Source organism: Notamacropus eugenii, chromosome 2, assembly GCF_028372415.1.
Source record: "Notamacropus eugenii isolate mMacEug1 chromosome 2, mMacEug1.pri_v2, whole genome shotgun sequence".
Taxonomy (NCBI): Eukaryota; Metazoa; Chordata; class Mammalia; order Diprotodontia; family Macropodidae; genus Notamacropus; species Notamacropus eugenii.
In genome coordinates, this window is record NC_092873.1 from 479,896,954 (window position 1) to 479,922,922 (window position 25,969).

The 25,969-nt window shown below is 37.4% G+C and overlaps 1 protein-coding gene across 1 annotated transcript; it reads right to left on the minus strand.

Moving 5' to 3' along the window:
- Positions 1 to 2,385: 2,385 nt before the first annotated feature.
- On the minus strand, positions 2,386 to 23,053 carry LOC140524198 (flavin-containing monooxygenase 5-like). The gene is made up of 8 exons (XM_072638612.1): positions 22,918 to 23,053; positions 18,442 to 18,630; positions 14,987 to 15,149; positions 12,856 to 12,998; positions 6,997 to 7,196; positions 3,863 to 4,215; positions 3,656 to 3,728; positions 2,386 to 2,761 (listed from the first exon to the last, which is right to left on the minus strand). Exons 1-8 carry the CDS (start codon positions 23,050 to 23,052, stop codon positions 2,386 to 2,388), a joined length of 1,632 nt encoding a protein of 543 aa, XP_072494713.1. The 5' UTR covers position 23,053.
- Positions 23,054 to 25,969: the final 2,916 nt, after the last annotated feature.

The following is a 25,969-nucleotide window of genomic DNA, read 5'->3' on the forward strand; positions in this document are numbered from 1 at the left end:
CTGCATATTGTCTTACAAAATTGCATATTAACATTGTTTATGTACAATTTTATTATTTTAAAGTTTCTTTTGTTAACTATTTCCCAATTACATTTTGACCTGGTTCAGAAGCTCTCGAAAGCGTGGCTTGCCAGACCCATGGAAATATGTTTGACACTTTTGATGTATTCAGCAAACATTAAAGCCTCTATGTGAACATCCCCTATTGCCTCAAAGCTGAAACAATTTCAAGTAATAATTAATGGGTGACCATGCTTGTGGTTGATGGGAGTGGTGTGAAGATGAAAGGCACAGGGCTTGAGGAAATCAAGAAACAAAGACACCAGGGTATTATAAAAACCATCAACGTGAATATTGAAGTTGAAGATGACAAACTATTTTTGTAGTTCAAGGAACCATGATACAATGGACAGAATGCTAAAGTTATAGTTATAGGTACTAGGTTTTGAAGCCTGGTCATATTCTTTATAACCTGTGTGACCTTGGGCAAATCACTCAATTTCTCTGAATCTTAGTTTCCTCATCTGTAAAATGAAGAGGTTGAACTATGTCAGGGCCTTGAGGCCATATGTGGCCTTCTAGGTTCTTGGGTGTGGCCTTTTGACTGAGTCCAAGTTCCACAGAACAATCTGTTTATTAAGAGGATTTGTTCAGTGAAGTTTGAATTCAGCCAAAGGGCCACCCTTGAGGACCTAGAGGGTCACATATAGCCTTGAGATCACAAATTCCCCACCCTTGGACTTTATGATATCTAAGCTTCTTTCCAGCTCTGAGTCTTAAGATCTTATGAACCTATAAGGGAGAAAGAAAATTTGGAACTCAAAATTTTTAAAAAATGGATGTTAAAATGTTTTTTAAATGTAATTGGAAAAAAAAGAAAATATTACTTAAAACAAGAATATGATTGGTTTCAGGATTGGTTTCATTTAACAACAGTTTAATAGGTTCTCTGGGGAAAAAATGTAGGCAGACACATTTTCAAGTCAAATTGCAATATTAGCATTTTTTAAATCACTTTCTTAAGATAAGACAGTCGATGAAGTAATAAAGCAATTTGCCAATTTCGAGGTATGAATGGTGACACTGAATATTTAACGGTTGGTTCTTCCTAGCCAGTTGACGCTGCCTCCACCATACCCCTCACTGGTTCCAAAGTGGGAATCAGGTCCAATCCCACATTACGGGGTCCAGATTCAAAGGTCAAAGGGATGGAGTGTTCCCACATTTGAAAGAAGTCTTGACAGAAGACAGGTATTTAAAAGCTGTGAAATCATCTTGTTTTTGCAGGTAGCTTTCAAGGCTGACCTGGGAAAAATGATCAAGTAGGAAGAAAATTGGTCTCTCTCCTAGCTCTACCACTCTGTGCTCTCTTTTCTTTTGAAACATGTTTCTGGAGAACTTATCTCCCTTTTACAAGATACACTGATTTCATCTTCTTGCTAAACCTCCCTTCTATCCAAGCTTGCTCTCAGGAGATTTGAAACAAAGATGTAAATAACTAATAACACTTTTAACATGTTCAACGTTTAAGGGGTATTTGCCTTGGAATGAAAAGCAAATGCTTAAATTAAAGAAATGAAAGGGGGAAAAGGGAAGAAACGTGCTAGGCACTGCGCTAAGCACTTTACAAATATCATCTCATTTGAGGTTCTTGTGGTAGAATTTGAGTCATCAGGTGGAATTATAAGGTGGAGTGAGTTTTTTTTAAAAGACATTAGATTTTCTTGGCCTTACCTAAAGTCATACCCTTTCTCTCCCTCCAGTTAGGATATATACAAAATTTCATCTGAAAGCCATGTGCTTGAGTATTTTAAAAATAAATTTAAAAAAATGAAAGAGAACTTGAGATTTATAAATAAGTATTTTTAAACATTAAAATCATTGCCTATTTAAAAGTCATAGCTATTTTAAAAATGTATTTAATAAATAAGCAATTTCCTGTTTTCTGACTAATATAAGTGACTAAAAGATTATTCTCTCATATCTCCCATTTCCCATCTGGTAAATAGAAACTTTCTTCTAAATAGGAACATTACAAGATGATTAGAATGGGAGAAAGGGTTATAGAAAAGTTAAAAGAATTATAAAAATATGCCTTGCCAGAACTGGTTAGGGTGTGATTATTCACTTTATAAAGAGACTCACTATAGGATATTTTAAAATAGAAAACATTACTTTGCAACTTGATTTATGCATGCTCAAATTATATTTTCACATGACCTTTCTGAAAAAATCCACCACAGAAAACAAAGCAGTGCTATCTAACATGTCATGACAGTTGTGATATCAGTAAATGAAATTGAGACAGAATGATTGCAAAAAAAAGTTTAAAAATTAGTTACTGTAGAAGTCATTTATGTTTTTGCTACCCATTAATGCACTAATTCACTTCCTTTTAGAATGATAGACATAACGATAGTAATATAAGATACTGGCCAAAACTGCAAAGCCCACAGGTGCCATCTTAACCCAAGAAATTTCTGAAGATGGATTCCTCTTATTATTGATAGTGCGGGTTCTCATGGGTTTGAGGATCCTTTCTGTCTGAGTCAGGATAGCTCTCCTGGCCCCATCCCATTTCCTGGGTCCATGAAGACGGTATTGGTATGGGGTACAGGGACCAAAAAAAACCTTCCAGGCCAATTTGGGATCCCAGAGGAGGAGCCAGAGAAAGTTGGGCTTCACACCAATTTGAGTAGCAATTTCATCCATGTATTCGATGTGATCTACTTGAATGGTATGTCGGGGGCTCTTCACATACCTGAAATGAGAAGGAAAAGTGTGGGCTAGTTACAACCTGTTCTTCTAGGGGACAAAGTTTGGTTTGAGTAAGAAATTACTTAGAATCTTTTTGTATTTGGAATAAATTCTGTTACTCCTTGATTGAGTCATGTTCATCTCTCTCCATCTTTTGAGGCATAGGAGAGTATAATTCTATTAATAATAATCAGTTGGTGTGACTTGGATTTCTTTATTTGAATCCATCCTCAGACATTTGCTAGCTATGTGACCTTGGGCAAATCATTTAAGGCTGTTTGCTTGGTTTTTTTTTTCATCTGTAAAATGAGCTGGAGAAGGAAATGGCAAACCACTCCAGTATCTTTGCCAAAAAGATCCCAAATGGAATCATAAAGAATTGGACATGACTGAAAATGATTGAACAACAGCAAACAGCAATTATCACAAATCATCGCAATTAAATACTCCTAGAAGTTAGGGATTCAATAGTAGTTTTAGGGGAAAAAAACTGCATAATTCCTTTAAGAGTCTAAAGTTTAGACAAAGGGAAAAGTGAAAAAGCAATATGGGAGCTAGGTGGTACTACAATGGACTGAGCTAGAGAACTATAGTAAGAAGATCCCTGAGTTTGCCACAGACACTAGCTATGAAACCCTGCACAGATCAATTAGCCTCTGTCTGACTCAGTTTCCTCATCTATAAAATGGGGGTGATAATAACATGTACCTCCCAGGGTTTCTGTGAAGTTAAAATGAAAAGTTGTAAAGTGCTCTTAAACCTTAATGTACTATGTGAGTGCTAGTAGTATTATTATAAGAAAAGTGTTGAAATAAGTGTACAGTTTAAGAGTCTATGCTGGGGAATCCATGACCACATCTAGCTGTTTGTTTTCATTTCTTAGGATGAAGCTGCCTACCGTTCTGCCATAGCTGTTTTTCTCTGTATGATGTCAGCCATCATGTTCTTCATTGAAGGTAATTTATTCAACCCTAGGAAATAAAGCCCAGATTTTAGCAGGTGGCCAAGGAGGTAATGGAATATATCTTATTGAAGAGGTCAGAATGATCCCAGAAGAGCCTGGGGATTTAATATGGTATACGTAGCAGGACCTTCATCCACATACCTTTGAATACTCGTGCAGCCCAGCGACTCTGGAGCTCTGCAATGGGTAGGACAATGCCTAGGGGTTGGATAAGACCAATGATGGCTAGTGTTGGTTGCTCCAGGTCAGGAGGGAACATAAGCTTATAGAGAGACACCTCATTATTGGTGACTTTGATGAGATCTTCAAGAAAAGGAAAACTGATATTGTATCCTGTAGCAAAGATGACCACATCAATGCCCTCTTCTATGGTGCCATCCTCAAAAATGGCAGCTGTCTCAGTGAATTCCTTTATGTTTGGTTTCACCAAGACTTTACCCGAAATTATGTGATTTGGCAGGTCATCATTGACAGTTGGATGCTGGCTTAAAGGTCTGTAGATAAGATAAAAATTTAAAAACAGTGTACATCAGTATCAAAAATATAAAGGAATGCTTAAGGTATGTGGAAAACACAGGAAATTAACAAGTTGGTCTTATTCTTTCCTAAGCTTTAATTTGTATCCCTTCCCATCCCCTCCTAGCATATTATTACTGTGTATCATTGGCCATATGCTAACAATTTCCAAATTATATAAGCACAGCTTTAAGAAAATCCAATATGAAAGCAATTATATCACATACTTGATTTCATCTGTGTATATTTTTTCTTTTTAAATACGAATTTTGAAAGAATGTATTAGTTGCAACTACGTTCTATTGTCACTCAAGTCCTCCCTTGAATATATCAAGAAACTCATTTTATCCTTTGATATCAAATGTTTATGAGTATTTTTCTTCTACTTAACAACCAAGAGGAAAAACAATATAACTATGATAGGAATAATTATAATACCTAGCATTCGTATAGTGCTTTAAAGTTTGCAAAAACACTTTACATTTTCTCATTTTATGAGCACCTAGGAGGTAGGTGCTATTTTATTCCACCTTTACAGATGAGGAAACTGAGGCAGACAGATTAGGCAACTTGGCCAAGGTCACGCAGCTAGTGAGTGTCTGAGGTCAGATTTTCCTGAGTACAGGTCCAACATGCTATCTTCTGTGTAATCTAGCTCCCACATATACATACACACATTTGTACATGTATACATATGTGTGATATCTTGCATATATAAGTATATGTGCAATAAATATCTAGACAGTACACCAATAGAGGTTTATGTTTCTAGAAAATGTTTTGTTAATTATGTTATTCTTGTGGGACAGACAAAAGTACAATCCAGTGGATTTTGAATTGATTGAATGGTCAGATTCAAAGCACAGTCATTAATGAATCTACATTCACTTAGAAAGATTGCTTTAGTAATGTGGTACAGGGAAGTGGGCCTATTGGCCCTTTACTTTTGACTTTGTAATCAATGACATGGTTAAGGGAATTGAGGGACAGTGGGATATACTTAGGATAGAGTAGTGGACTTAGAGTCAGGATAATATGGGTTCAAATTCTACCTTAAATATTGGCTAGCTGTGTGATCCTAGGCAAGTCACAACATCACTGAGTCTCAGCTTTTTCAACTGTAAAATGAGGGAATTAGCCTCACAGAGCTCTAAAAATCTATCTCCTACTTTGAAACTTATGTGAACAATGAATAGGCATAATTTTTTAAAATAATAATTCACCCCACTTACATGTTAAAGCAATTTTTTATATTAAAAAAGTTTTGCATTCCAAATTCTATCCCTCCCTTCTTCCCTTCCCTCCCCCTCCCTGAGATTATAAGCAATCCAATATAGGTTATATGTGTGTAATCACGTAAAACATTTCCATATCAGTCAGACAGAATCCTTACAAAATTTGCAGATGACACAAAACAATGAAAGACTGTTAACACATTGGGATGATAAGAACAAAATATGAAGAGATCTTGATGGGTACTATATATAGACTGGATCAAATAAGATAAAATTTAATAGAGATTCATATAATGTCTTACTCTTGAGTTTAAGAAGCCAACTTTACAAATGCAAGATGGAGAAGGCAGATTTAGATGCCTCTTTATCTTTTATGGACTCCCAACAATGAGTCAACAAAGAGATATGGCAGTCAAAGAAATTATGTCATCTCGGGCTACATTGAAAGGAATAGCTCCCAGGAATGAATTATTCTCATTGTATTCTGAGCTGGTCAGTCTGCATTCATAATGTTGTGCTTAGTTCTGGGCACCACAATTTAGTAAGTAACCTGGAAAACTTCTAGAGACGGACAACTAAGATGGTAAAGAGTATTGAGTTCATGCCTTACAAAGAAATGTTGAAGGAAATGAAGAGAAGGAAAAGATCTAGAAGGACATGAAAGTTCTTTTTAAGTACTTGTAAGACTCTCATGTAAAAGTGTGATTAGGGGTGCTCTACTTGGCCCAAGAGAATGGAACTAGGTGAGGGCTACAAAGAGACAGATTAGTCTTAATCTAAAGGAGACTTCCCTGACAATTAGAGACATAAAAAAATGGGACAGGCTGTAGGCTCCCCTTCATTGCAGGTCTTTAGGAAAAGGCTGGATGACCATTTGTTGAATGTGTCATCATGGTGATTTTGTTTTTGGGTATGGTTGTACTATATGGCAACTGAATTCTCTTCCGATTCTGTCATTCTGTGATTCTCTCAACTTCAGTGATGTCAATAGAATGGATTTTCCCATAGAAACAATGTTGTAACGTATTTTGTTCTATCGCAGGTTATGATCTGGCCAAACTTTTTGCAAAAATGATCTGCCACAACATATAGTCAAAATTTATGTCACTATCACTTTTCTATGTGTGTATAAATTGAATAAACCATTTTCAGATTGCATAAAATTAATTTAATATGATGTAATATCATACTGTACTGTCCAAAGTTCTTCTTCCCTTCCTAAATCTGCCTTGTTTTAGTTGTGACCCATCAAAAGGTGAAAAAATTTAAGATTTAGAAATATCTTTGAAGAAACTTTGGCTTTTTGAGAAATTGGTCTGGGAATGTTTGTTTCATAAATCCTGAGTATCTTATCTCCCTGGCTAAAAACTTGTGGCTCAGTTGGAAGAGAAGGAAGGAAAGGCACAGAAGTCAACTGAGAAAGAAGGGAGGAAAGGAAAGCAAAGGAAACAAGAAGCAAAGTAACACATGGGTATAAACATAAACACACATACCCATACACATATACAAACGAAGCCTGTGTACCTGTGCTGAGGTTGTAGGCCATAGTGGGCATGGTTAAACCTTGAATTCAACGTCTTCTCCAGCTGATTGTTAATTATTCTAAGACTTGCTATTTTCCGGAGCAAACTGTTGAACCGAGTGAAGAATGAGATGTCCATGGGATACCCGTTGTCCCAAACGCGGTGTAATATCCATGATCCATGTCTAGTGCTAAGGAACACCTAAGACAGAGCAGTGAGTGAATGAGAGAACTGAAGGGCTTTTCATTCATATCTTGCTTTCATTTGTGAATGATGCTGTGCTAATTGACCCATCGCCCAGAATATCACATATGATCCACTATCATTCTGGATGAGATTCGTAAATTCCATAACCATTCAAAAAAGTTTGATCTAACTATTCACCTAGTAAAATGCCATGGGGAAAAATACTAATATTGCCCAGATTATGATATGCAGCAACTGTATGGGAAACCTTTAGAGCTTTTCTCTTTATAAATCACACATGTTAAGTACATACACACATAATATACATATACACACATGCACATACATACTCATATATGTATTTTGGACCCTCTTGACTTTGAGTGAATGTAGAATGAATATCAATGGTAACTGCTTCTCTTTGGAACAGCAACCCTGAGGGTCTTCCCCTCCCAGCTTGATTTTTTTTCTTCTAATTAAAGGGGTCATACCTTGATTCACTTCTTAAAGAGGCAAGGCCTATTCACTCAATGGGCATTACCTCACTTTAAGTGAGTACCTGAAAAGGCCTTAGCTTAAAAGAGTCAGGGTCTCCCATTGTACCCTGTGTCACCTTCAGTCATACTGATGAATATCTGTCCACTGGACCCAGATGACTCTGGAGGAGAGAGTGAGACTGGTGACCTTGCACAGCCCTCCCTCACTCAAATCAATGTTAACTACAAGTCATGTCATCATCTCCCTGATGTCATGGTCCTCTTCAAGAACGAAGGACAAACAAACACAACAACATATATGTGTGTGTGTATATGTAAATATATCAGTGCAAATGGACAATCAATTGCGCGCAGAGGTGAACAGAAGAGGATGAGTAGGCTAGATTATCTCTGGGTAATTGGAAATTTATTTTAGTGACTTTCAAGCTTCCCTCTGAGATAAAAGCTGATATTTCTAATGCTAGTATTCTTCTGGGGTTCTTAAATGGCTCAAATGCATGAGACATTTTAGACTCCAAAGGAAAATAGAAATTACCCAGAGAACAATGGGAAGGTACAAGGTGAGTTTGAGTAGGCTGCAATATAGGAAATTATAAAGAAATGGAGTGAAAGAAGTCATCAAAGAAATTCATGAGTAAAAATGAGTTAATCAGAGAAATTGTGGAAAGGAAGTGTGCTAGGAAGACCCTACCCCCTCTCCATGTGGAGAATTCATGAGAGGAATCACAAAAATCACAGATTCTGAGAGTTGGAAGGGACCTCAGTGGACACTTAGTGTGATCTATACCAAGAGAAAGACCTCAGTGGATACTTAGTGTGATCTATACCAAGAGAAAGACTCTCAACTATAATATACTTGACAAGAGCTTGAATAAAGATTTATCTTTAAAGACCTCTGAGGTCTTTAAAGGATCCCACCACTTCTCAAGGTGGTTCATTCTACTTTTGAATATTACTAATTCTTTTTTTATATGTTCACTTATTTATTTATTTATAATTTTTATTTATTTTATTTTATTTATTTATAATTTTATTTATTTTTAATTTTCAATATTCATTTCCACAAAATTATGAGTTCCAAATTTTCTCCCCATCTCTCCCCTCCTCCCACCACAAAATGCCATGTATTCTAATTACACCTTCCCCCAATCTGCCCTCCATTCTGTCACACCCCTCCCTTCCCTTATCCCCATCTACTCTCTTTTCTTGTAGGGCAAGATAGATTTCTATACCCATTTCCTGCATATCTTATTTTCAGGTTGCATGCAAAAACGATTCTCAATCTTTGTTCCTAAAACTTTGAGTTTCAACTTCTCTCCCTTCCTCCCTCCCCACCCATCCCCATTGAGAAGGCAAAAAAATTCAATATAGGCTATGTATGTATAGTTTTGCAAAAGACTTCCATAACAGTCATGTTGTGTAAGACTAACTATATTTCCCTCCATCCTATCCTGGTCCCCCATTTATTCTATTCTCTCTTTTGACCTTGTCCCTCCCCAAAAGCACTTGCTTCTAATTACTCCCTCCTCTCATCTGCCGTTCCTTCTATCATCTTCTACCCCACTTATCCCCTCATCCCCTACTTTCCTGTAGTGTAAGATAGATTTTCATACCAAATTGAGTGTGGATGTTATTCCCTCCTTAAGTTAAATGTGATGAGAGTAAGCTTCACTTTTTCCCTCTCACCTCCCCTTTTCCCTCCATTGAAAAAACTTTTTCTTCCCTCTTTCATGAGAGATAACCTGCCACATTCCATTTCCCCCTTTCTCCTCCCAATATATTCCTCTCTCTCCCCTTGATTTTATTTTTTAGATATCATACCTTCCTCTTAAACTTACCCTGTGCTCTCTGTCTATGTATGTGTATATATGTATGTAGGTGTGTGTGTGTGTGTGTGTGTGTGTGTGTGTGTGTGTGTGTGTAATCTCTCCAAGTACCCAAACACTGAGAAAATTTTCAAGAGTTACAAATATTATCTTTCCATGTAGGAATGTAAACAGTTCAACTTCAGCAAGTCCCTTATGATTTCTCTTTCCTGTTTACCTTTTCATGCTTCTCTTGATTCTTGTGTTTGAAAGTCAAATTTTCTATTCAGCTCTGGTCTTTTCATCAAGAATGCTTGAAAGGCCTTTATTTCATTAAATGACCATTTTTCCTTGAAGTATTATACTCAGTTTTGTTGGATAGGTGATTCTTGGTTTTAATTCTAGTTCCTTTGACTTCTAAAAATATCATATTCCAAGCCCTTCAATCACTTAATGTAGAAGCTGCTAGATTTTGTGTTATCCTTATTGCATTTCCATAATAGAATTATTTCTTTCTAGCTACTTGCAATATTTTCTCCTTGACCTGGGAACTCTGAAATTTGGCTACAATATTCCTGAGAGTTTCTCTTTTTGGATCTCTTTCAGGAGGTGATTGATGGATTCTTTCAATATTTATTTTACCCTCTGGTTCTAGAATATCAGGGCAATTTTCCTTAATAATTTCATGAAAGATGAAATCTGTTCCCTTTTTTTGACCAAGGCTTTCAGGCAATCCCATAATTTTTAGCTTATCTCTCTTGGATATATTTTCCGGGTCATTTGTTTTTCCAATGAGATATTTCAGATTATCTTCGATTTTTTCATTCTTTTGGTTTTGTTTTGTAATTTCTTGGTTTCTCAAAAAGTCATTAGCTTCTATCTGCTCCATTCTAATTTTTATTTTTATTTTTTTTTATGATACTGTTATTTAATAGTATTATTTCCAACATTTGACTGGTTTCGTTTGTTTCAGTTTTTGCTTTCTTCAATTAATTAAGTTTTCTGAAGGATGGGCAGTATATTGAATGTCATTTCAGAAATTAAAGAGTCTTCAACTGCCGTTGCTTGTGTCTTGGATTTGTTGCACAATACACAAACCATCATCCACGCCTTTTCACAAAATAACAGTCCTTGCAGTGCTTCTTTAGAACAGCTTTTGTTTTGAACCCAAGAGCAGGATGAAAGGATGGAAATAGGTAACGTGAAAGAAATGGATGAATTATTGAGCTATACTTCATGGGACCTGCATTTATGGGGACTGTACTTTGTCGTGATGCAAACAGGAATGCAGAGATTGAGGAAGGTTTTGCTGAATATCTGCCCATGTGGAAAAGAGAACTGCTGATGATAAGCATCATTTTCTTTACAAACAGAGATGCCATGTTTTAGCCAAATCTGGTGCAGGTGGTGGGAGTGAGGGGTTCCGCAGCACCCTCCTTGCAGAGTCACTGCTACCGAGGCAAGAGGTACCCACGGTCTCCATTCTAATTTTTAAAGAACTATTTTCCTCATTGAGCTTTTGAACCTCCTTTTCCATTTGGTTAATTCTGCTTTTTTAAAGCATTCTCCTCATTGGCTTTTTGGACCTCTTCTGCCAGTTGAAATATCCTATTTTTAAAGGTGTTATTTTCTTCAGCATTTTTTGGGTCTTCTTTAGCAAGCTGTTGGTTCACTTTTCATGATTTTTTTGCATTGCTCTCATTTGTCTTCCCAATTTTTCCTCCACCTCTCTTACTTGATTTTCAAAATCCTTTTTGAGCTCTTCCATGGCCTAAGACCATTGTATATTTATTTTGGAGGTTTTGGATGCAGAAACCTTGATTTTTAGGTCTTCCACTGATGTTATGCTTTGTTCTTCCCCATCTGAAAGGATGGAAGAAAATACTTGTGCACCAAGAAAGTAGCCTTCTATAGTCTTATTTTTTCCCCCTTTTGGGGCATTATCCCAGACAATTACTTGACTTCTGAGTCCTTTGTCAAGAAGAGGGCATACTCTGCGGACCTGTAAGTTCTCAGTTCCTCCAAGGTGGCACAATCAAGGGAGAGGAGTTTACTCTTCTCCTGGTCTGAGCTCTTGTCTGTGAGCAACCACACACACTCTGTTCTGCCCAGGATCTGTGAGTACAATGCCCTCTCTACAACTGCCTCCAGCTCCCCACCATGCCAGCACTGTTCCTCAACCCAGGAGAGCCACTCAGGGCTGAGATCCAGATCAGCTACTCAGTTCCCCCAGGGCTTTAGGCTGAAGGCTCCAAAAGTGAAGGCTGCTGCTGCGGTTGCTGCTGCCACCAGGGCCAGACCCTGCTCCCTTCTCACACAGGTGAAAGAGCTTTCTCACTGACCTTTGAAGCTGTCTTTTGCATTTGTGAGTTGAGCAATCTGGAAACAGCAGCTGCTGCTGGGATTCTGCTCCCTGAAGCCTGTTCTGGTCCTGTCTTTACCCTGCCATGGCCATGTGCTCCACTCTGAGCCTGGTGCAAAAGACCTTTCCTGTCAGCCTTCCAGGCTCTCTTGGGCTGGAAATCTCTTCCACTCTGTTATTTTGTGGCTTCTGCTTCTCTAGAATTTGTTTAGAGTCATTTTTTACAGGTATTTTTTGGGCTATGAAGGGGAGTTCCTACAGGTCCATCCTTCTACTCCACCATCTTGGCTCCATCTTCCCAAGTATTACTAATTCTTAGGAAGACTTTTTTGGCTCAATTTTCCTCTTGCAAGTTCCATACATTGTTTCTGATTTGGTCCTCTGGGACCAAACAGAACAAGACTGATCCTTCCTCCACACTTCAAGTATTTGAATGCAGCCATAGCTTTCCCCTTTCTCCACCCCCTAACCTCCAATTAATTCTTCTCTTCTCTTTCAGGCTAAAAAATACCTAATTCCTTTAAATAATCCTTACATTACATGAGCTCAAGGCCCTTCATAATCCAGCCCTCCTATGGACTCTTTTCAGCTTATCAATGTCCTCCTTAAATTACATTGCCTGGAACTGGGCACAATAATCCAGATGAAGACTGGTAAGGGCATAGTGGAGTGGAACTTTTACCTTTCTTTAAGAAACTATGCCTTTCAATGTACCCTAAAACTAAAATAGCTTTTCTGGCTACCACAGCACAATGATGACCCATCATGAGCTTGGAGTCCAATAAATTCTTCAAATCTTTTTCAAAGCAGCTGATATCTAACTATGCCTCCACCATCTTGTTCTGATGGTGTTGATTTTTTTTTGTACCCAAGTGCAAGACTTTACCTTTATCCTTATTGAATTTCATCTTATTAGATTCCACCCAGTTCTGTCTAGTCTGTCAAGATAAAAACATCCTGATTCTATTTAGTCAAACATTTTTTTGATTCTAATTTTCTAATTTACAAACCTGTTTTGCGCCATGACTGAGTTCTACTGCAATATCTGCTCCAGAATTTCCAATACCAATCACGATGATTCTCTTTCCTAAAAATTCTTCTGGACTTTTGTACTCCCGGCTGTGAAAATAGTCACCTTTGAACTTTTCAATGCCTATGAGGAGAGAACAGAGTTGTGGGATAATTTTCACACTGTTGATTCAATGTAGGAAGGACAGCCTGGTTCATGGTGATTTGAGGCAAAGAAAAGACATGAGATGGGTGAGGACCTTCATTAGCACTATTTGTCCTAGGTGGTGAGAAATGTCACAGTACATAGTGTGACTTCACACCTTACCTAGGCAAGGGATAGAGACTGGATGAACTGAGGATCAATATCTGTTCATCTGAAAGATATTCTCTATAACAGCCTGTTTGGGGAGGGATTCAGTCAAATCCAAACCTCCCTTAAATGCCATTCAAGAATGCTAATTATGGAAATAGGAGATTAATCTCATTTCAGAGCCACTTCAGTTTTGCAAAAGGCCAGGACTGGACCAAGTCACAAAGTACAATAAGTGTGTCCTCATTTCTTCCTATCTCCCTTTCCAGAGCCTTCTTCCTTTGCCATGGTAGCTCCCCCTCTTCCCATGTAACAAGTACCCTGTTTGTCTATAGCAGTCCAGGGTTCCCCACAACAATGCCCACCCAGGCTTTCCCTACCCAAACAAGGCCCACTCCAGGCCTCTTCTTCCTTTTTTTCATTTCTTACACATTCCCTATTGGGTATCTTTCTTTGGGAAGCTATTCTCAGGCAATTGAAAGGTTGAAAAGGATAGGAGAGACTAACATATGCTCAGGTAACTAGAAAGTCACAGTGATATAGTTAGGTAAAAGAATGGCTTTGTAGTCATGAAGATCTGGGCTCAAGTCCCACATATGACACGTACTGAGCTTTGTGATCATGGAGGAATAAAAATCTCTCCATGCTCCAGACAACTCTCTAAGACAATCACTGCAGAGGTCCTGAGGCATCAGGGGAAGGAAATATCCACAACGGGACTATTGAAATCACAGGTCCCGACCCAAGGATGATTTCTGTGATATTATCTATTTGGATACTTCCCCTGTCCCCCAAAGAATGCCATACCCTACTCCGTCATTTGTCCATGCTTTGGATTCATATCTTTTTCAGCCCTCTAGTTGAGGCCATTTCATCATATGCTTGCTGCTGCTTCCCACCCCACTCCCTGGGGGAAGTTAATCCACTCATGGGTTCAAGACCAAACATAGCTGATTGGTGATAGAAGGCATGAAAACCACTAATATCTACTGACTGGTTCTGGACACCAGAATAAGATTTAGCTGCACATACCTCTCTCTTTTGTCTCTCTCTCTCTCTGTGTTTCTCTCTTTCTTGTACTTAACATTGTGGGTGGCACATAGTAAGTATATTCATTTATTTTCAAGATTATCTACATGTAACCATTCATATGATCATAGAATATGGAAGCTGAAGGGCACTTTGGAGATTATTTGGTCCAGTCCTCTAACATTATGAATGAGGGAAATCGGAGAGATTAAGTGAATGATTGAAGATCAGATTATGATCTGGGTCTCTTAACTCCCAGTCCTTTTTTATTTTTTTATTATACCACACCAGAGAATAGAGTCCTCTGAAGGCAAGGTCAGGATTGTTCTTGCCTCTGATAAGCTGGAGTAGGTAGAACTATAAAACTGGCATCTGGATGTTTATTATGGAATAACTGAAAGTAAAGAAATCAGGACTGAGATTATGCTTTGAGAGAATCAGTATGTGAGTCTGTGGTAAGAGGGAGAGGGATGAGACTTTGTGGAAGCTGACAGAGTTGGTGTCTGTGATTGGCAGGGGATAAAGCGGGAAGTGATCCCAGGAAGATTGAAACTTTCTTAGAATTAATATTAATTTAGGCATGGATTTTCTCCCTCCCTGTCCCTTTCCCCCTTTCCAGTCTCTCTTGCATTCTTTGTGTATGTGTCATATCCTCTTAACCTTCAGGAGAACGCACACAGCACAAGAAGTCTTCCTGACTTCAGATCCAACATTTCATCCACCATATCACCTAGATGCCTGTAGTTGGTTGGAAAGTTCTCTTCTCACCCTTCATTTTCTTAGTGACACACCTGGGAAGGACTGAAGCGGTAAGTTGGGGTCAGTATGATGGCCACTGCAAACCAAGATCCCATCAAAGACTAAGGACTCTTGTTTCTCATCAGCCTCCACCACCACATCCCATTGTCCAGAAGAAGAAAAATCAGGGCGCTTCCTTACACTTTGCACCTTGGTCTGAGAATAAAGGAACAAGCATAGAGTTGAAAGAACCTTAGAGAGGCCAGCTTGGTCCCATCCCAGAGGTCTGTGACTTGCCTAAGATCAGAGAGTGAGACTTATGACAGAGATGAGACTTTGACCATTATTTTGTCCTCTGATTCCAAAATTAGCACTTTCTTCCATACCATTGTTGTTATTGATCAGTCATTTCTGACTCTTTATAACCCTATTTTGGGTTTTCTTGGTGAACTTCCTTTTTCTTTTCCATTTTACAGATGAGAAAACTGAGGTAAACAGGGTGAAGTGACTTGCCTAGGGTCACACAGCTACAAAGTATCTCAGGGAGGGTTTGAACTCAAGTCCTCCTGACTCCAGGTTTCACACTCCATCCACTGCACCACCTAGCTGTGCATTCCATACTGCTTACTAAATGTATTTACAATTGAATTGAAAAAAAAAACCTGGGTTGACACATCTCTTTTAATGTTGATCTTCCCCAGTACATTTTGTTTGCTTAGAATGTGGCTTCCTGTTTTCAGAATTGATATGTTCTATTTTATTCTCCTGTTGGTCATTTGTCCATTTTAGTGTTCCTCTTGAACATGTTTTTTGTATTTACCTCCAGGTAGAGAAGTTTTAGACTCAGAGTACAAGATTGAAGGATACACACACACACACACACACACACACACACACACACACACACACACACACACACACACACACACACACCCCTGCTAATATGAGAATTTGCTTTGCTTGACTATATATTTTTGTAATGGGTTTCGTTTTTCTTGTTTTTCTCAATAGGAGAAGGTAGGAAAAAGAATTCAGAACGGAAAATAAAATAAAATTGAATTAAAAAGAAAAAAGTAATCAGGAAATAAACAGAGATGAAGCACAAATCATTTACCTTTATTTAACTACATACAAGTTACTGCTTATGTTATATGCTGAAGTTGGAGGTCTAATAAACGTAAGCCAAGTATAATCACTATCTTCAATCCTTCCCCAGAACCCTAAATTAAGATTGCAGGTCTCACAGCTCACATCTGAGACACTTTAGTTCATGTTCCCAGTATAGACTTTTAGCGGGTTCATTTTTAAGAAATTCTGCAGTTTCAATAGGAAAAAATCCCTACAAAATTCTAATTAACTTAAAAATAAAGACTTTACTAGCAGAGATAAGTATGAAATCCTTGATGAATCAGTTAGGCTATAGGAACAGTTTTTAATGATAAAAATAACTGTCATTTCTTGGATTTTAGTGTTTATAAAACTCACCCCTCATACCAGCTCTGTGAGGCATTATCAGGTCAAGTATTTTCAAATCTGCTTTTACAGTTGGAGAAACTGAGAGTGAGAGAATTTAAGGAATTTCTGGCCTGTGGCTTAAAAGGATTGACAGAAATAGAGAGCCCCTTATAAAAGCTAGAAAGAGTATAAATGCCTGGAGTCTTGTAAATCTAACTACATCTGAAAAGAAAGACGGAGGGAGAATATTGAGATTACTTATACTGTAGGAATAATAGTCATAGAGATGACTTATAGCTCACTGGAGAAAAAAATCCAAGACAGAAGCTAGTGATAAAACCATTGACCTCAAGTGTTTATACACAAATGCACAAAGTAGGAAATGAGGTCATTACTCAAGGAAATGTAATCTCACAGGTAGCAGTAATGCTTGGTGGAATAGGCCCCATGAATGAAATACTGTACCAGAATATTTTATTCAAAGGAACCAGGATAGGTAAAAAAAGGATAAGTATAGAATTGCAGTAATAGTATGTTGAAAAGATATACTTACATGTGATAGGATCACATAAGATAAAATGAACAATTATGATCAAAACAAATTTAATGAGATTTTTCACAAACAAAAGTAGCTACTAAAATTAGCAGATAGCTAACTGTGGAAAAAAATCTTTACAGTAAATTTTTCTAGTAGAGATCTCATGTCTAAATTAAAGAAGGAACTGATTTGAATATCTAAGAACAAGAGCTATTCACCCAATAGATAAATAGTTTTACTTGGCTGTACATATTTGTTACAACATTTCCTTTTCCTTTTCCTTTTCAATTTGGGATGGGGAGGGCTAAAAGTAGAGAAATGTTAGGTTATAGGGTTATCCCCCCAAAAATTAGAAGAGAGAAATAGGGGTCACTGAAGAATTAAAAAAAAAACATACAGAAGAGAACAGAAAGAAGGCAGATAGAGAGAAGCGAGGTAGCTTTGAAAGTTACTTTACATTTTTTATATACTTAAAATTAAAGAAAGCTACACATAATAGAGATCAGTGGTTTTGATGGAGTGATGGGATCTGGATCCTGAATTTTCCCGTACAATCCAGTCTCTGGTATCTCCCCAGAGGTAGCTGGTTCAACCTAGCATACCTAGCTACTCAATAATCCTTTCACTGTGACCCTGGGACCTACACCTTAATCCCTTCTAGAATCTTTCTCTGTTGCCTTAAGACCACTCCAAGCAATTTACCATTCCTTAATCCCATTCATATCTTCTCACTGTCTTTTCATATACATGCATATATATACATATATATGTGTATACATATATACACATATATATGTATATATGTATTTAAGTACCAATCTTACTCCCATTAAATTGCAAAGATTCACTTAAACTCTAGCAGGCTTCCATTGGTGTCACAAATATACCTCACTACTTTGAAACATGGCTTGAGTGGTCAAATTCTTTTGAGGCAGACCCCCTGTATCCTTCCATTTCAGGGTTCCCGGCACCCTAAACTGCAACAGTTTCATGTGTAATTCTCATTTTACATTCTACTTTGTATATAGAAAAGCTTTCTTTATTTTGTACTTGAATACAGAATAACAAAAAAAAAATTAAAGAACATATACTCATGGGTTACAATCCAGGAATCAAAGATGTGAATTAGAGTGGTAGGAGAGAAGCATATTGGAGAACATTTGAGTGAAGAAAAACAGAGGCAAAGACAGAAATAATATTATCATTGGGATGTGCTAGAGAGCTCCTGGGCAGAAAGAGAAAATGGATATAGAGTTTGGTAAATAAGTCTCCGCTTGACATGGATTGATGGGGGACTTCAAATAACCAAATTTGGATATTTCCCTTTTTTTAGGCAGAACTACTTAGTGAAATCCAAGTTTCGCCCACATTGTTCCTGAACCTTAGTTGGCTAAACAGAAGGGAGGGTCTGGGAAACAAAGTTTCTTACCTTCTGATCCTCCCCAAGGCTATCCAACAAAACTCTTAAGCACACATCTACATATCATACAGTTTTTTTTTTCACTTCTGTTTTACCTTAAAGCGGATATATTTCAGGAGGTCAAAGTGTTTGGCATACATCCTGAAGTATTCCATGACTTTGGAGTTGTGCATGTAGTTGGGAAAATGGTCTGGGATGGGATAGTCACTGTAACACATCATCTCCTTGGATGTATTGATCGTCAAAGATCTGTAGATACTGGGCAGTTTCTCTGCAGTATTTTTCTGTGAAAGAAATTTTCTTAATGTATCTTATGATTAATATAGAAGCAAAACTAAACACCGGATATGTGGAAAACATAAAGAATGTCAGTAATAATTAAGTAATATCCCCTTCTCCTTTTTATAATAGCATTATTATTAATAATAATAACGAGTATGTATTCATATAGTGCTTACTGTGTGCCAGGGCCTATACCAAGTGTTTAGCAATTACTGTGTCAATGGATTCTCACAACAATTCTGGGAGGTAAATGCTATTATGATCCCCATTTTACAGATGAGGAAACTGAGGCAAACAGAGACTAAGTGATTTGCTGAGGGTCATGTAGCTAGTAAGTGTCTGAGTCTGTATTTGAGCTCAGGTCTTCTTGACTTGACTGGGCAGCCAGGTGGCACAGTGGATAGAACGCCAGGCCTGGAGTCAGGAATACTCTGCTTCCTGAGTTCAAGTCTGACCTCAGACACTTTCTAGCTGTGGGACCCTGGGCAAGTTGTTTAATCTTCCATGTCTCACTTTCCTTGTCTGTAAAATGAGCAGGAGAAGGAAATGGTCAATCATTCCAGTACCATCACCAAGAAAACCCCAAATGGGATCACAGAGAGTCAGACACAACTGAAAATGACAGAACAGCAAGACTTTCTTGAATTCAGACCCGATGCTCTATCCCATGTGCCACTTAGCTACATCACTGCTATTATTACTGCTGCTGCTACTGTAGCTACTTCTACCACTACTACTACCTCGAATTTTTATTTCACAAGAGTTGCCAAACATTTACATGTTATTGCATTTGATCTTCATAATCACTCTGTGAGATAGGTGCTATTATTATCTTCATTTTGCAGATGAGGAAACTGAAGCTTGACAATGTTAAGTGACTGGCCTTTCCTGTCATCTTCTTCTTTCCATCTTCTACATATAATTTCCTGCTTGCATTTTCCCTCCATTAACACAAGGAAGAAAAATTGTGGGTGTGAAGTGCATAAATCTTTTCCCTTTCTCTCTCCTGGAGGATGCTGAGTTGATGTTGGTAGCCAAGGATCACTAAATCATGAACAAATCCTGAATAATATCTGTCACCTTCTAATTTGATCCCTTCTTTCACTGAGTTGAAGACTTTGAATTATGCAGATTCAGTGTTTCCCACGAGAGATCCATCCCCAAAAGAAAGGAGCTAAAATGGAAGGCTAACCACAAAATTCCAGGTTAGTACTAGAAGTCTGTAAATGTTACCACTTCCCAGAATTTAAACCTCTAGTTTAAAGTTATTGGCCAATGAGCATTTCAGCATTGGAAAGGACCTCAGAAGTCATAGAATTCAATGACAGCTGAGCTATGACACGGATCAATCTTATAATCCAATGAAAATGTTTTCAAATTTGTCCAAGAATTCTAAGCATTTCAGTGAGTTGCAAATTTAAAAAACCCAACAATTTCCAGTGCCTTTATTCATTAAAATTACTTAACTAATGGTAAGAAAAAAGATCCATTTTTTACACTCTTAGACTTTCTCTTGCTTGAAAACTTCCTTAAGTATATTCCATCCCAAGAAAGCATGCTCCATCCCAGGTGACAGCATTCTGTACCAGTCTGTCCCAAATGTTATGTGCTGCCTTGAATTATTCTCTGGCTATGTTCAATCTCCCATTGACTGGATTGTGTGTGTGTTTGTCCTTCATTGCCAAAGAAGACCATGCCATGAGAGAAATGATGACATGACTTGCACTTGACTTAGTTTTGAGTGAGTGAGTGCTGTGCAGGTCACCAGCCTCATTTCTCCTCCAGAGTCATCTGAATCCAGTGACCAGATAGTCTTCAGGATGACTGGAGATGACCCAGGATGAGGCAATTGGGTTAAGTGACTTGCCCAAGGTCACACAGCCAGTGAGTGTCAAGTGTCTGAGGTGAGATTTGAACTCAGGTCCTCCTGACTCCTGCACTGGTGCTCTATCTACTGCACCATCTAGCTGCCCCATCTGGATTGTGAACTTCTCATGGGAAGGAGGGTCTCTCAGACTTCCTTTATGTTCCTTAGCTTCTAGCATAGTTTTGTCAATAGTAAAGGCCTTGGGAGTAAGAACTGCCTTGTTTGCCTATATTCCCAGTGCTTTGCACAATTCCTGGCATATAATCAGTACTTAATAAGAAGTTTACTAGTCTGTCCAACTATCTATCTATCTATCTATCTATCTATCTATCTATCTATCTATCTATCTATCTATCTATCTATCTACTTACCTACCTGTCTCTATTTCTCTCTCTCTCTCTCTCTTTTTCTCTCTCCCTCCTCCCCCCTCTCTCAAACATTCATTCCAAAAACAGTTTTGGAAATATTTTACTTTCATTGGGCCTGGAAGCTTTGTCCTCATTAAGGAAATCAACTCTGTTAAATATATTGAAAAGTAGAATTATTCTGAAATTATAGAAAATGGGGATATGATATTGTAAGATGAATTTGCACCATGCCATAAGTCTTGAAAGGTTAACAAATTCATCCAAGAGATAGAGAAAAACATACTTCAGTGACCCAGAAACTCATCTGATATAGGTTTTCAAAGTTAGTCTTGGAAAAATAGACTGTCTATTAGGTACACTTAATATCCGAAGTTATGTGTGGTTGCATCATGAAGAATTAAAAGCTTATGAATTCAATATTTAATTATATAAATCAAGTAGCTGAAGCAAAAACAAGATATACTGCATATTAAAAGATTTTTAAAGACATAAAAGTTTGCAATGTTTAATGTATTTCAATAAATTTAGTTATTTTACTTCATCTCAGTTAATTTGAACACTACTCTAGGTAAGTAATGGCAGAATGTGGTCAGAGGGGCATGATTGCCCAAATTGAAGAATGGATGGCAATAGATGGACGGAATTGTAAAGGCTTCTGATGCTAAGCTAACCTGAAGTTCTCAATTTGGGGTCATACACCAGAACCAATTTTAGAGTTGGTTTAAAATGCTATTTGTATATAAATCAGGGAACTGATCAGGGAGTTATTAAATTTTTCCCTAATTTTCCATCATTATCATAAACATATTTTTAGTTATATTAGTTAATGGTTATCTTGGTTTAATCAGAAATTGTATTTTTTATTCTTAAAAAAATATAGTTGGATGAAGAAGTATGCCCCTGTCTTTCTCATGATAGTCTGTATTTGTACACACCCTGCCTCTTCATTAATACTCTGTGAGTACTGCATAGCAAGGAATGAATAAATAAAACCCAGAGTGAGCCTTCAAGGTACAGAATAAGCCGCTCTTCTCAAGCCTGAAGGGCAAAATTTGCTTTTTTTTCCTGGCTTCAGTAAGATTCTCCAGATATGTACCTTGGCTCTTTTTTGCAGACCATAAATTTGGGTCTCAATTTTATTCATATTTAATAGGAACTTGGAGTCTTTGAAGTTACTTAAATTTTTTTTGATAATTATTTCTCAATATAATTTGTTTCACTTGTAAATCTATGTGGTTCATTTTATGCATTTAAAGACATTATTCTGAGAAAGGGATCCATAGGCTTCACCAGACCACCAAAGAGGTCCATGACACAGAACAAGTTAAGAAGATCAGCCTTTATACTTTCATAAGACTATAGATTTAAAGCTGAAAGGGATCTCAGTGCTCATCCAGTCTGATTCCCTTCTAATAGAGATTAAGAAACTAAAGCCCAGAGAAACTGACCCGTCAAGTTCCTATAGGTAGTAGTAGAGTCAGAGATTTGGACCCAAGGTCCCCTGATTCCAAATCCATATTCTTCTCACTGTGACATACTGCTTTTTTTTTTTTTTAAACTTCCTCATTAATGACCTTGGATTTCTTCCACCTTGATTATGTTTTTTCCTATATGGACTTTGAGGTATAGATCTGACATTATGGACTCTGATACATGCCTAGGAAAAATCTGACTGTTCCAATCACTGCCTAAGGTAGTTGACCCTACAATGGACAAATGACTTACAGAACACATGAACAGCTTTCTAAAGATCTTAGAGTCATAGATTTCAGTCTTGAATGGATCTTAGAGGTGATTTAACTTAATTTCTTTGTTTTAAAGATAAGGAAACTCACACCCAGAGAGATGAAGAAGCTTGTCAAAGGTCTTTCAGGTAGCAAGTTAGAGAGGTGAGATTTGAACAGAGGTCCTTTCACTCTAGATCAAATACTCTTTCCACTACACCTTACTAGTCTGGCAAATCAAAACCTAAAAACAACAAGGAATAGCAGAGATTTTCTCCCTTGTACAGAACACTAGTAGCACTTTAAAAAATCTTGAGAAATAAAGCTTACTTGAAATTTCCAGAGTCCTCCAATGTCATCATTCCTTTCAAAGCAGGTGGGCTCCAGGTCTTCATCCAAGCAGCACTTGATGGCACCGAGGCCACAAACTCCAGCTCCAATCACAGCAATTCTCTTCTTGGCCATGTTCCCTCACTTTGCTAGTTGAAGAAAAGAGTTCAGAGCAGAGCTGAATTTTTCAAACAGGAAGTAGATAGTCATGGAACACTGCAGCCTAAAGTGATCAAATCCTTATTAATATTATTAACATTATCCCTACTAACAATCAATTTTAATGTTATGCTCAATAGTATTACTATTACATTCCTAGTAATAGTAATATTTATTGGCCACAAAAGCAATCATACCTACAATTCTTTTGAAGACTGACCATTTTTTCTCTCTCATCTTAGATTCCAGTGCTATAGAACTGGAACCTTGAGGATGTTAGACTCTGACAGCATGATCAAACTCATATAAGATTTGATTTGTAAGTTGGAATGCTATTCAATTAATTTACTAGGGAGGTTATACCTGCCTTGAAAAGTAGCTCACCTGAGTTTTCCTCAACAATTCTTAAACTGTGTGTTGTGATCACATATGGAATTGCATAACTGAATGTAGGAGTTGCAAAAAAATTGGTAACAGTTCGCAGTTTCTGAACATATAACAACCAAAAACTAATGAATCTGAGGTGTTTCTGGCAATGCTTGCCTGTATTGCATCATGCAACTTGACTAGAGTCTTGGTGGTTCTTGACTTTGCGCTGCACATGCCATCGTGCCCCACAGCATCGATGAATGCTGTCAGAAAAACCCCATCTCAGATTTGAGACTGTTGCATGTTATAAATTGCAGTGTTTTTACTGCACATACAGTTTTCTGCTCTTATAGAAACATGATAGTTTAATTACAGAAAATAAACACTTTTAATATTTTCTTACCATCATTCCTCAGCATGTGACTATCAAATTAGTGTACCTTCGGATTGTATGATGCCAGAATGTTTGATTTTAACAATTGCTGTTATCTCCTTTTACAGAAATGTGTTTAATTGCAGCAAATAAAGATAAGTTCTTTAATAATATTTCTCCACGAGCACTGCTGTATGTATATGTGTGAACACCAGTTTTTAAAATTAAGCACAGACAAATGTAATTTCATAAACTAAAGCTAGTGTTTATCCGAGATATTATTAATAATATTTATTTACATTTTAGGACACAATATTTTTTGGTTATGGATAAATAGCTAAATTTGACAGAAGAGGTAACAATATTTATGACAATGTGGCAAAGTCTTCACTATCAGGTTGTAGTATACCTAAATTGACAAGAAAATCTGTTGAATCATGTAACTTTCAAGAGGGTGAAATTTAAACAGATTATTGAAATTGAAAGATGAAGTTGTATTTTTGACTGAGCAGAAATCTGATTTTATCAATTCTTTTAACAACTTATGACTTTTGAAACTGTGTTATTTGTCAGATGTTTTTGAAAAACTCAACTGTAACATTTATATTAAAAGATACAATTGAAAGTTTTACTAAAAAAAGTAAATATATGGAATAATAGGGTGGAAAATGGTTCTTTAGAAATGTTTATAGCTACAGATGACTTTACAATAGAAAATAACCTTCTGAAAGATTTAATTGTAAGAATTACAACTGATCATCTGATGTGCCTAGAGACACAGTTTCAGAAATACTTCCCTTCAAATTTTGATTCTTTTTAAAAAAAATTTATTTATTTAACTTTTAACATTCATTTCCACAAAATTTTGGGTTCCAAATTTTCTCCCCATTTCTCCCCTCCCCCACCCCAAAACGCTGAGCATTCTAATCACCACTATCACCAATCGGCCCTCTCTTCTAACATCCCTCCCTTCCTTTATCCCCATCTTCTCTTTTGTCCTGTAAGGCAGGATAACTTTCTATACCCCATTACCTGTATTTCTTATTTCCTAGTAGTGAGAACAGTACTCGACAGTTGTTCCTAAAACTTTGAGTTCTAACTTCTCTTCATCCCTCCCTCCCCACCCATTCCCTTTAGGAAAGCAAGCAATTCAATATAGGCCATATCTGTGTAGTGTTGCAAATGACGTTCATAATAGTCATATTGTTTAAGACTAACTATATTTCCCTCCATCCTATCCTGCCCCCCATTACTTCTATTCTCTCTTTTGGTCCTGTCCCTCCCCAAGAGTGTTGGCTTCAAATTGCTCCCTCCTCCCATTGCCCTCACTTCCATCATCCCCCTCACCCTGCTTATCCCCTTATCCCCTACTTTCCTGTATTGTAAGATAGGTTTTCATACCAAAATGAGTGTGCATTTTATTCCTTCCTTTAGTGGAATGTGATGAGAGTAAACTTCATGTTTTTCTCTCACCTCCCCTCTTTTTTCCCTCCACTAAAAAGTCTTTGCTTGCCTCTTTTATGGGAGATAATTTGCCCCATTCCATTTCTCCCTTTCTCCTCCCAATACATTTCTCTCTCACCCTGTAATTTCATTTTTTAAAGATATTATCCCATCCTATTCCATTCTCTCTGTGTTCTCTGTCTGTGTGTGTGTGTGTGTGTGTGTGTATGTGTATGTGATCCCACCAACTACCCAGATACTGAAAAGTTTCAAGAATTACAAATATTGTCTTTCCATGTAGGAATGTAAACAGTTCAACTTTAGTAAGTCCCTTATGACTTCTCTTTGCTGTTTACCTTTTCATGCTTCTCTTCATTCTTGTGTTTGAAAGTCAAATTTTCTTTTCAGCTCTGGTCTTTTCATCAAGAATGTTTAAAAGTCCTCAATTTCATTGAAAGACCATTTTTCCCCCTGAAGTATTATACTCAGTTTTGCTGGGTAGGTGATTCTTGGTTTTAGTCCTAGTTTCTTTGACTTTTGGAATATCCTATTCCACACCCTTCGATTCCCTTAATGTAGAAGCTGCTAGATCTTGTGTTATCCTGATTGTATTTCCACAATACTTGAATTGTTTCTTTCTAGCTGCTTGTAATATTTTCTCCTTGACCAGGGAACTCTGGAATTTGACCACGATGTTCCTAGGAGTTT

Coding starts and splice junctions, on each gene's coding strand:
- LOC140524198 (XM_072638612.1), bottom strand. CDS start 23,052: ATGGCCAAGAAGAGAATTGCTGTGATTGGAGCTGGAGTTTGTGGCCTC. Junction 18,631..22,917: donor GAGGACTCTGGAAATTTCAA/GTAAGCTTTATT, acceptor TTTCTTTCACAG/AAAAATACTGCAGAGAAACT. Junction 7,197..12,855: donor TCAGTCATGGCGCAAAACAG/GTTTGTAAATTA, acceptor GCTCTGTCTTAG/GTGTTCCTTAGCACTAGACA.